The 12936-nt window shown below is 28.8% G+C and overlaps 1 protein-coding gene across 2 annotated transcripts in view; it reads left to right on the forward strand.

Annotated features, from left to right (window-relative positions):
- The window catches only part of LOC106462699 (protein roadkill-like), a 69640-nt gene extending 57041 nt beyond the window's left edge, over window positions 1-12599 (forward strand). For both annotated transcript variants that reach the window (XM_022390020.1, XM_013922644.2), the window contains 7 exons: window positions 262-413; window positions 806-933; window positions 2368-2545; window positions 4298-4353; window positions 8430-8552; window positions 9044-9186; window positions 9909-12599. In XM_022390020.1, coding sequence (XP_022245728.1) covers window positions 262-413; window positions 806-933; window positions 2368-2545; window positions 4298-4353; window positions 8430-8552; window positions 9044-9186; window positions 9909-10053 — 925 coding nt within the window. In that variant the 3' untranslated portion in view covers window positions 10054-12599. The remainder of the gene's footprint in view (window positions 1-261; window positions 414-805; window positions 934-2367; window positions 2546-4297; window positions 4354-8429; window positions 8553-9043; window positions 9187-9908) is intronic.
- Window positions 12600-12936: the final 337 nt, after the last annotated feature.

Consider the following 12936-nt stretch of genomic DNA (forward strand, 5'->3'; position numbering starts at 1 on the left):
ACTTGTGACTCAGTTATTACATAGATATTGTTATAAAATGAAACAATGTATAGTATTGTAAAGTTCTGATGATCTGTTGAGGAGATATTTAAAATACTATTTAATGAACAATCCCAGCCTACATAGGCAGTGCTGCCACCTGTGTGATATATATATTTATTTACTTCCAAAAATAGTTTCTATTAAATGTTTTACCTCTAATGAAAATTTAGAAATTATAACATAGTAAAAGTACTTACAATGTGTTTTTGTTTTTTGTAGGTGCCTAAGAGTCAACCCCAAAGGTCTCGATGAAGAAAGTAAAGATTACTTATCACTCTATTTGTTACTGGTCTCGTGTAATAAAAGTGAAGTCAGGGCAAAGTTCAAGTTCTCTATTCTTAATTCAAAACGAGAAGAAACAAAAGCAATGGGTAAGTATCTAAATTTTTATTGTTTTTCTTATCTAAAAGTGTCATTAGCTAATTGGAAAGGCTTTCTAATAAAATTTTGAACAATAAATGCTATCATGTCACAAGCTGTACATGTTTATAGATTACTATCTATACCAGTTTTGGTGACTTTGTGTATTAGTAATAATCTTGTTAAAAATAATCGAACAAGAACACATGCAAGCTTTCATTTAGATGTTGTCAGTAATGACAGTCTTTCCACAAAATAATTATGTTATTTGCTCTAATGTTTGCTTGTTGCTTTTTTATTAAAATTTTCCTGATTATTCACTGCATAAAGATTGGCTGTACAATAATTTATGTTTGTTTATTATTTTATCCTCTTAAAGTTATCTTTGCAATCCATTTTCTAGAGAGCCAACGTGCGTATAGGTTTATTCAGGGTAAAGACTGGGGCTTCAAAAAATTTATACGTCGGGATTTTTTATTAGATGAAGCTAATGGTTTGTTGCCAGATGACAAACTCACATTATATTGTGAGGTAAGTTGTGAATATATGCTCTACTCTTATAAGTTATTATTATTATCTCAGATACTGGAGGGTATAGAGTATTCAAATAATACTGGAAATTGAAGAATTTCTTTTATGTTCAATTTTAATCTCTGCATTTTTAAATATGTTTTTATAACATTCCCTATTTAAATCTAGAAAGCTGAACTTAAAAAAAGTAGAGAACCAATCACAGTGATCTTTGAATTTAACCAGCTTTCTGTAACACACTTTTCATGGTGTATTGCATAATTGTACAGTATACAAAATGGATATATTTGTGATTTGTGAAAAAAGAGCATCATCCCAAACATGATATCTTGTGCATTAAATTACATATTTTTGGTAAAGTGGGGACATCATGGAATATGGAAACTGTTCTCAAACTAAACATCTTATTGTAATTTTGCTGATTCTCTTAATTATTTTTGAATTGTAATATTTCAATTATTATAATCCATAATTATACAGCATGTACCCGTTATACAAATCTGTACATAAATAAGAAAGATGTATAATTACAGGACTAACAGTAAGAGTCATTTTTAAAGTTTCACATACGTACAACTAATACTCATATGGGCCAAAACAATCACATTTCCTATCAATAGTAACAGTTAACCACTCACCATGTACTTAACTTTGTTGCATGCATAGCGAAGACTGACCACATTGTCTGCTCAGGCAATATTTTCTTCAAAAAATTCTGCTTTGCATGGGTTTGTTGCTGAACTAGTATTATTTCACTAAAAATATGACATTATATTTCATCTCATCTATTTAAAAGAAATTGTTAAATCTTTCTTTGTCTGGTTTATTCTCACAGTTCGGTGAATATGGAATACAAGTGTATACTTTAGGCTTTAAGTAACTCTGTTTTTGGTTCAACTCTTGTATCTGCTCCTAGTATGTATATCAAACAAGTTCGAAACATATAATTAACAAATTCCTATGTATTGTAATTGGTTATATCTTTCTTGTAAATGTATCAAATCATTATCATAATATTATAAACATTTTTGCCACCATTGGTGATTAGTTTTTATGAATGAAATACTTTTGCTTTGTTTCATCCTTACTTGTATTTAATATCTTTGCGTATTTCAGTTTTAAGGAAATTTCTTAATAATTAAATTTTCAATGCCAATACATTCGTAACTCTGTGCTATTTTCATGTTTCACAGAACATGCAAAGAACTAAAACCTAAACCAACTCAATTTCTCTAGCACAAACTGAAATTACAAGAATAAATAAATAATGTTTCTGTTGTTTGAAGCGAAAACCTATTTTGAAATTGTAATAGTTTGTGTGTAGATAAAAGTGAAATATGTTGAATATTTTTGCATAATTCAATTTCTGAATATATGTTTTTATTTTAAAAAAGACAAAAGTTTTCACAGTTTTTGAATACTCTGTAATAACAGGTGAGTGTGGTGGCCGACTCTGTAAACATCTCAGGACAAAACAATGCAACACAATTTAAGGTGCCAGAGTGTCGCTTATCAGATGACCTAGGATTATTATTTGAAAGTCAGAAATTTAGTGATGTTATCCTTAGTGTAAATGGAAGAGAGTTTTATGGACACAAAGCTATATTAGCTGGTAAGTTTTGTTGTTTTTTTATAAATTCATTTTAGTAACAAGCTTGAGACAAAAATCAACATTCAAATGAATTGTACTTCTAATTGCATATTTATGTAATTACTTCTGATGACATTTCTAAAAATATAAAACACAATATACTAAAATATTTTGTCATTTTTAGTTAATATGAATATTAAGAATTAACAACCATAATTGTAGAAAACTTAAAAATGCCCACCAATAGCTCAGCTGTAATTTTGAGCGCTTACAATACTGATAAGGTTTTGATACCACAGTGGGTAGAGCACAGATAGCCGAACGTGTATCTTTGTACTTAACAACAAACTTAAAAATAAAAAATAGTAAGGTTTTAGAGGTGATAGTTAATAGACATTTTCAGTAACTTTCTTACTTTTGTACAATAACTTTGTCAGAAGTGTTCAGATTGGTCACAATTCAAAATAACTAAACAACTCAAGTTTAACAGAAAAATACAGGCTTTAAAATCTTGAAGAAGCACAGACAAATTGCTTTAAAGATGCATGTTTGTTACACTATGAATATATTTTTATTATGATCTCAAGCGGTATTTTTTTTTTCATAGTAAATGCAGTTTTAAATTTCACTGATACAAAATCAAACAAATTGAAGGTAATAATTTAAAAAATAAGATACAGTATCTTTTAACCTTCTCTAAGGAAGAGCACTCTTAATGAATTAATTCTCTAATGATTTTGGTCTATACTGTATTTTATTTCCTAACTTGTATTACTTCATTCCAGATCAGTGGTTCTCAAACTTTGTCCTTAAGTTAAGGAAAAACATGCCTCACCATAATTTACAATTTGAGAGTTTATAACCATACTGTGTAAATCTGACATGTCACAATTTCTGTGGCATGCCAATTGGCAAGATAATTAAAAGCTATTTGTGAGATGTTTCTATTCCTTTTTTTATTTTTCATGTGGGTTATTTTTCCAACTTTTTTTTTGTATCCAAACATTTCTTTAATAAAAATGCCATGTTGCAAGTGCCACACTCCCACACCTCCCTAGGGTGGGGCACCCCATAGTTTCAGAGCTTCTCTTCTATATCAATTAGACTTAAAGAAAAAAATTAAACAAATTGAATGTTTTGAAAACAAAAAAAAAAATATAAATGTTACTTGTATATACTTCATATGTTATAAATCAAATGTTTCGGAAAGAGCTGGAAAAAAAATGTTTGCATATCACAGTGTTTTGAAAGCAAAAAATATGTTTGCAACTTTTTGCCTTCATAGAAGTATATTTACTCTTTTTAAGGTTAGCAGTGAAATTATTTTGTAATTTGAAATACTTCCAAAAAGCTAATAAGCTTTATTTGGAATGTTGATTATGTTTATTGATTTAAACAGCAATCCATGTGCAAAGTTGCTAACATGTTCATTCTTATAGAATGTTGTTAATCATATGAACCTTTCAAATATGCTAATGAACATCTGTGTACTAACTGATGTAAAGACACTAGAGTTAGTTTGACACCACAGCCAATGAAAGCACACAGTTTCCACACAGAGGTTTATCTGGCCTTAGAACTCAAAATTTTATCCAACCCCTTACAAAACATCTCAATGTATTGTACATTATAGGCAATAGAAATAGGAAAGTGATATTATAGCACTGAAAAGGTTTTTTTTATCACGTAATTACGGTAGTTTGAATTGTACTTAGTTAATAAGCGGAAGATAGAACTCCATGCATCTATTATTAACAATAATGTCTCCCTCAGCACGATCTCTGGTCTTTGCTGCTATGTTTGAACATGAAATGGAAGAAAAAAAACAGGTGAGAAGCTTTATTTTATAGTATATTTATACTGTTCACTTTTCATATTTGTTACTTGGAGCATTTCTGGTGAAAAAAAAATCAGTTTTTTCTTCGTGTTTTACTTTCATTTCAAAATCACCTGAATTTTTGTATTTACATATTTTTACTTTTTTAAGTTTCATTACAAGTGTGTCACATCATATTTAGGAGAACTTAAGTGTTTAATAATAATTTAATAAAATAATAATCTTATTGTGATCAATTTTAATCTATAAGTTCCCCTATTGTAACAATTTGCATTTTGTTCAAGACCTTCTGCAAGTGGAGTAATAGTTTGTTTGTTTGTTTTTAAAAGAAAATCACATAAAAAAAATTCTACTTTTTGGAACCTTGTATACAGATTTACATTTTATTTTTATGGGCTGAACTGAGTTAACTGATAGTGATGTATTGTTCGAAACACTTGAAAGTTAGTCAATATATGCTTGGTTGTTTGATTTTGATCACCGTACAATACCAAAATATATTTGATTATTGTTCATTTCATTTTTTTAACTGTTCGGGAATGATGGTGTATCAACGTTCAAGTGACATAAAACACTTTATTAGTCATTGATACTTTACTCAAACCTTTAAAACATTAAAATGTTAATCTGCTATAAAATATATATATCTTTACATTAAACATATTAAAATTTCTATTTTAATTTTCTCAAATAAACCTTTTCAAAATATGCTTTCAATTATTACTTGTTCTTTTTAAAAAAAAATTTCTTTTTCAATTAGAATTAAGTTACCCATTTTCACACTTATGTTTTATGTAAGAAATATTTCTTTTAGTGTCATGGTGAACAGCCTTTCAATGTACATAAAAAATTATAATTCAATACCCTATTTGAGAGTATATTGTCTTTATGAGATTACCTGGAACAAAGGTTCTGAAAGTTTCCTCAATTTTAACCCACCTGAATAATCAGGCAACTTTCTGATACCCATGCTCGGTTGGAAGATACTGTTCTAATAAACTTCTAGAAAGTCTAATAATGGTCTTATACTTTTTTGTTTTATTTTGTTTGACAAACCCAACTATGTTCTATTATATTGCAATAATGTATGTGATATTGTGGGCACATCATAATAGACAAGTTGGCGCTTTTTAAAGAATTCTAAATTCAGTTCTTTGCATTTTATTTACTTGTTTATTAAAACACCAGTAAAAATTACTCTAATCTTCAATTTGTTATGACAACTGTATATTTCAGTACAAGAACAAAAAGCCATAATGTAGTTATCAAACAGTGGTTCAACATAGAATTAATTGTGGACAGGTTGAACCCATAGATACTACAAACAGTGGTTCAACGTAGAATTAATTGTGGACAGGTTGAACCCATAGATATTACAAACAGTGGTTCAATGTAGAATTAATTGTGGACAGGTTGAACCCATAGATACTACAAACAGTGGTTTAATGTAGAATTAATTGTGGACAGGTTGAACTCATAGATACTACAACAGTGGTTCAATGTAGAATTAATTGTGGACAGGGTGAACCCATAGATACTACAAAGGATAAAATATTTATGCACTAAAAAAAATTTGTTCTATTTTGTGTGTATTAAATATCACATTTACTGTTCAAAGGATTATAAATATATCAATAATATATTTTTCTCAGGTCTGATACTCACTGTTTCATTTCTTCCTTTTAACTTTTTTCATGTAGTTACCTAAGTAGAAAAGTGCCAAACAACAAGTTATTATCTGTGGATAATAAATCATTATCTATAGCACTACATCCAACTATTCAGTATAACAAAATTTATCCAGTGATTTAATGCAAATGCTTTTGATATAAAATATTGTAATCGATTAGAATTCCAGTACATGAGAAGCATTATAAACAAAACTTTTCTCTTGAAAGCTGTTTAAAAAAGATATTTCTGAAACTCCAGTCAGTTAGAGAATTCAGTAGTAGGTATACAGGGTGTGTCAAAAGCCCTGAGTAAAGGTCAAACCAAGGTAATTCAAATTCATAAATTAGCATAATTTTAAAATCCACCCTGTATTAAAACAAAATACTTTTGATTTTAAAACGCATAAGAAAAACAATGTTTCTGGGGTAATATCATCTGGACACATTTACCTCAGAATGATAGTTTTATAGATAGCATTTGATTCACCTTGATCTGACTTTAATATCGTGACATAATGTGAGGTAACAAATGGCCCCTAATAAGCCAAAACACCCTATGTCAGCAGATTTTAGATATTCCACACCTACTTCACAAATAGGGAGAAATCAAAACTTTTGACTTGCCTAGTGTATGCTTTATCTGTAGGAAAACAAAATTATCTCATAAAATATAGTTTTATGAACAAGAAATGATTTAATATAGAACATTATCACTGAAATGATGTTAAGTTAGCATGAATATTTTGAATATATTTTCAGATGCTATAAAAGAAATTTTTGTAACAAAAAAAATTGTTTACTAAATTTCTTAAAGTGAAATAGATGTACAACTCAACACAGATGTAAAATACATTATGCTTTATGTTTAATTTTCTACTGATAAAAAAATTAAGACTTATAAACCATCATCAGAATGTTGATTGATGTCATGCCCGAACATTATTTTATTTCCTTGAGAAATTCCATAAGTTTTTTACAGTTGATTTACTTATCAAATGTTTAATAAGAATGAAATTTATCGTAAAAAAGAAACTGAAAATTTTAAAATTTAATAGAACTTAGTTGTCCATCGCATACAACAGATACATATTATATCTGTCAAAGGCAGATATAATACTGTAGCATAAACTCAAGGCTTATTACTTCTAGTGAAAAACAATAATATGTGTTGAGCATATCGGGTATATAGCCCAAGTTTTTCTCTGTGTGTGTATGTGTAAACTTGAATATTTATTGTTTATATATTTTTTTCAGTTTTAACATATTTAGATAAGCATAGATTGAGTTAAAATTCCTGACTTTTTTTACCTCTGTATGAGTGTTCAAGTTATCTCAAGTAGGAAACTAATCAAATTTCAACAAATGTTGTTTTTTATGTAACCTTCAAATACAATTTCTCAAATAGTTATTACATTAAACCTTTTATGTATAATTTATACATCTAAGAGTATAACTTCTTGCTAAACAATAAACGGGCAAATAATTACAAAAATGTAAAACTGATGTTTATAAGGAGCAAGCATTTTAGAGTAAGACTGGCAAGTTCAGTGACCTAAAGTCATTATTAAAATAAATATCCAAATAGTATTTCGTTGAAATACGTAGAAAAAATCTGATTTTTTGAAACCAATTTTAGGTCAATGGGGTCAACAAACAAAACGACAAATGCTAACATTTTGTCTGGAAAGGGTATTGTTGTGTACAAGAACATTTTTGCACACAAATCAGATGATTATAAAAAGTCATTTCAGCATCTTTGTTCACTGTAGCTATAAAATAATATATGTTTGAATGTTTCGAATTTCTGAAGAAGAAAAACAGAACCTATAAATACAAAACAGTAAAAAAAAATTCCAGAATTTTTTATCATTTTTTTAACTCTACAGTTTTGAATGTTAAAACTTGTTTTTAACACAAAAATATCATACAATATTTCATATTAAAATATCTAAGCAATACAAATTGAGGAGGAGTTAAAATATGGGGATCAAAATCTAAGACACCAAGGGGAGCAAGAGGCAGAACAAAATAGGGCTCAAGTATAAGAGGTGAATTTAGGATATTTAAGAAGTGTTTTCATGTATACGGTTTCATCCTTTTTTTGCATATTCTATAATGCATGAAATGATTTCATTTTGTTCAACTTGACCCCATTGACCTTTACTTGGTGTCAAAGCATTCCATTGTTTTCCACGTAATTCAGTGAGATACTACTCAATTAGTAACACTGATGTTAACTTTTGATCAACCCATCTTTTTCTGGAGAGTTGGTATATCTAATAGAATTGAAAGGCTTAAGGCTTTTTTTTTTTAAGAAAATCAAATATTAAGTAACAGATAGATTAATTTTTTTGTGTGTGAGAGTAAGAAATTTGATTGGTCGGCTTTTCTTCTCCAGAATCGAGTACACATAACAGATATGGATCATGAAGTACTTCGAGAAATGCTGAGGTTTATTTACACAGGAAAGTCTCCGAGTTTGGAAAAAATGGCTGATGATCTATTAGCTGCAGCTGATAAGGTAAATAAAAGTTTTTGAATATTTTATTTTCAAAGATATAGGTGCTACTATAAACTTTCAAAGTATTTCATTAATATTTATAATACACGACAAAAATGCTGGGTTTTTTTTTAAACTTTACATTTTCAATGTTTACGTTACTTTGATAAAGTTTCCTTGCATTTTTAATCTAGTGATTGGTTCAGTTGCATCTGGAAAATATCTTTGGCAGTGCTTACATGATTGTTTTGATCTACTTTAGGGAATGAGTTGTAAAAATAAATATTATTCAGGTGAAATTCAACAGAACTAATGTAAACTCAAGTATAAAATTCCATTCCTAGTTGGTTTATTTTTCAGATAAATATTGTTGATTATATTAAGTGTAACATCAGCCACTACTTCAATATTGTATACGAAGGCCATGCTTATAGAATTAAAAGTTTCATTATGCTGTTGCTTTATGTATCGTAGGATAGTTAAAAATAAAAGTGATATTTTTTTCTTCACAGTATGCTATAGAGCGGCTTAAAGTAATGTGTGAGGAGGCCTTATCGACCAATCTATCTGTGGAGACTGCAGCTGATGTCCTCATACTTGCAGACATGCACAGTGCTGACCAGCTAAAGGCACATTCTATTGATTTCATAAACATGTAGGTCATTTTACCTCTGATAAAACACTTCAGTTTTATCCATCATCAGAATTTTGGCAGTTTTAGAAATTAAAACGGTTACAATTCACTGAAAAATTTACGCTGTTAGGATAGATAACGAAACTGAAGTAACTTTGGGATTAAGATAAAAAGAAGATCTATTCCTAATTTTTATGTACATAATTGATTTATCTGATGAGACAGAGTGAATTATGGACTACAACAGCCTTTGAAGCACTGAATAATCTAAGTAATTATTATTACTTGAAAGTAGAAACTGTTTTCATTTTAAAGAAAGGTATAAATAGGTGTGGGGATAAAAACTGTAGCTGGTTGAAGATGAAACTTTTTTTCATAAAACATTGGTTTCTCTTTGTAAAATATTTTGAATTTTCGTCCCATCATTATTTTATAAGTTGTTATTAATACAGTGTTTTTACAAGGTAACATTTAATGGATTTATAAAACAAAAATCGTAAACTCTGTATTAGAATAAGAAAAAAATTAAGCCTTTATCGTTATTATGAACTGAATAACAATTTTCAAGTGTGGAATTTACATTTTCTGCTTCTTAACTTGAGCTAAAACCCTTTCTGCAAAGAGTTACTAATATAAATCTTGTGTAAAATATGGCTATATCAAATATTATCTATTTCTTGTAATACTTAAAAGCATCTTTGAACTGTGTTTAAGTGAACTTGTTGTAATTTTTACTCTCATAGCCATGCAACAGACGTCATGGAAACTGCCGGATTCAAGAGTATGGTTCACAGACAACCACATCTAATAGCAGAGGCCTTTCGTGCTCTTGCCACTCAACAAGTCCCACCTATAGGACCTCCAAGAAAAAGAATAAAACAGTCATAAGATGCCGTATACCTCTTGAATTTTTGTTCATTAGAACACCATGTGTTGTCATCAATTGCACAGTATGACTTAAATAAATTATTTGCAAAATTACACTGAAAGTCACCATCTCAAACATTATCATCATGTTTTCATTTGAAAACAACAGTCACTGGACATGGTCCATTTACTGAAGAGCTTTATGGATGTAACTTTTGTACCCATTGTATGTTAGAAGCATGCTTTATTTCAGATCTTCAAACTGTATGATCACTCCTGAAATACAAAAAAAACTGTATTTTAGTACTTGTTCACATAACAAAAAAAAATACTTTACATTGATCTATCTCTTGATCAATGTGTGCAATATGTGATTCAGTGGGTAACAACTTCCTGTCTGGCTTTAAGTGTATTAAAGCTTGAGATTCTAGACACTGAGTAATTAATCGGCTAAAAGAGGACAAGATGTTTCATTGCAAGTATAGTCCGTTATGACAGCCTTTTATTTAGGCAATTCATTGTATTTTGATTTGTGTTTTTGTGATATTTTTGAATGCATAGTTTTCATTTTGTCAGCTGCTTTCCAATAGTAGCTACTGGTAGAAGCTTGGAATATAAAATAAGGTAAAGGAACTATAGCAAGAAGTTTCCTATTTGTTTATCTTGTTATTAATTTTAAGTTACAGGCACAGAAAAGAAATACGTACAATTTTTGTGTTTTATGTCACTGTTTTTGATATCCAACAATGCCTTTCAAGGTGAAGAATTTGTTAATGTTTTGCGAATCTTTTGTGTGATTATCTAATTTGGTCCTATAAGTTTAAATTGAACCTTGTTGTAAAAGAAAATTAATATTAAACTTCAAAATCCAGGAAATGATAAATGTTCCTAGAAATTGTGTATGTGTATGGCTTATCTGTTTAAACAAATCAATGTTGAGGATCCAAAATTCAAAGTCAGCCAATCTTCCTTGAACAACTAAACTAGACAAAATATTATTTAAAAATTTTTTTTTTGTTCTACAGACATTAAACTTTATAAATAAAGAATTATTACATACTAATATAAAACACATAAAGGAACAAAATTACTTCTTTGAGTCTAATATGAATTAAGAATGATAACTTTCTGAAATTATATTGACAGTAAGACTTCATCAAACTGAAAAAGTGGATAAACTAAACCTATGTGTTTTAATGGATGTTTTCTGTATGAATTCAGTGTATTTGAACTTTTTTAGTCATTTACAATATACATACATAAATTATAAGTGTAAAAACAATCAATTTGTTAAACGGAACATTGATATCCTTTGTGTTTTTTTTATTATTAATATGATTTCATTTGTACAATGCCAAAAGTAGGTTCTGTAGAATAAGAAATGAAAAATCAGAACCCTATAATAATGAAAGAACAGAATGATGCAATTGTTTAAAATAACCTCTAATTTTGAATTGAGAAATGGCTTGTCCTATTATCAAAGTAGCAATACCTGTCAGATATCTGAAAACATCCCATCATCAGTAGGGATTGTTCATACTATTTATTTATTTCCAATATATAGTCTTTGTAGAGATACTGAAAACTGGTTTATAATTTACCTACCTCTGATGAGGGCTCTCTCGCAGCTCATGAAGATTAGATTTATTTTCTAAATGTTTAAATACCTACAGAACAAATGTTGATTGTATTAGATAAATACTATTTCGTAATACTGCTTTATATTTAAAATTATGAATTTTTTTTTTTCAATAGAATGTTTGGTTTTTTCTAAAATCTTATTTTTACAAGTGATAAAACTAATTACATTTTCAAATATTGTAAGAGCTTAAGTGGACTTTTCTATAGCATGTTCTATCTCTCAAAGTATAAGAAATGGCACTTCAGATGCTTTTGTGTGGAAGTTATTTTTCCAGCGTGGGAGAAATAGTTTTTGTAAACTTAAAGGAAATATAAGTGTCATTGTTAACCTAAAATTTTAATGTTTTCTTCTTACAACTAGACATTGATATGTGAATATCAAAGTTTTAAAAGGATTTTGTCTCACCATCAGATTCCCACCTATTTTCTAGATCTTCAGAAATTTCTTGTTGTTTATATTAAACATGGTACAAAAATCATCAGTTGTTAGTTATTACATGTGATTATCATGGGTGCAGTGTTTTTAATGTAATATGGGTAATAGTTCAAACTTGTAAATAAGAGTGAAAGTTATGTGATATCATAATAAAATAATTTTTATTTGCTAGTTTTGGACACTGTATATTGGGTACATTATTAGTACTGAAAATTTCATTTTGTTTTTGCTGTGCTTTTGTTTTGCATATGTTTTTATTGTGATGCTGTACTATAAATTTCATCTTTCAAGTTTGTGTAAATAAAAAAAAAACCAAGGATTTTCATTGGGCCAAGAAAGAGAAATATTGTGTGCCTAGTCTCTGAGAGAAAACTAATCTTATGAAAATGATCAGAGTAGCCCACTAGGGAACACAAATATATGAGGTTAAGGTTAAAAGTAGTGTGATCAGATTTTGTTTATGTTCAAATTACTTAAAATAAAATCTTCATTTCTGGAAGTAGAAAAGGTTGTCGTCTCACGTGCATTATTCTTAACGTTCACAGTTTCTATTAAAAAGTATTCAATTTGCTTCCCTAAGAACTTACAGTTTGCAATTTACCTATAACCTGCCTTATTTTTCTATAGTTAACTATTTTGCTTTCCTTCTTTGTGTTTTTATTAACACAAGACTAACACCACTGCAAGTATTTGATGTTTCTTTGCAGTCATTTTACTAATTCCAGTATAAAGCGACTTTAGGTAATTCATTTGACTTTTCTCTGTTGGAATGGTGAAATGTAAGACATGAACAGTTCTTGCATATTAGTTGAAAAGGATTTTTCAAA

This window comes from Limulus polyphemus, unplaced genomic scaffold, assembly GCF_000517525.1.
Source record: "Limulus polyphemus unplaced genomic scaffold, Limulus_polyphemus-2.1.2 Scaffold1228, whole genome shotgun sequence".
In the NCBI taxonomy this organism is placed as follows: Eukaryota; Metazoa; Arthropoda; class Merostomata; order Xiphosura; family Limulidae; genus Limulus; species Limulus polyphemus.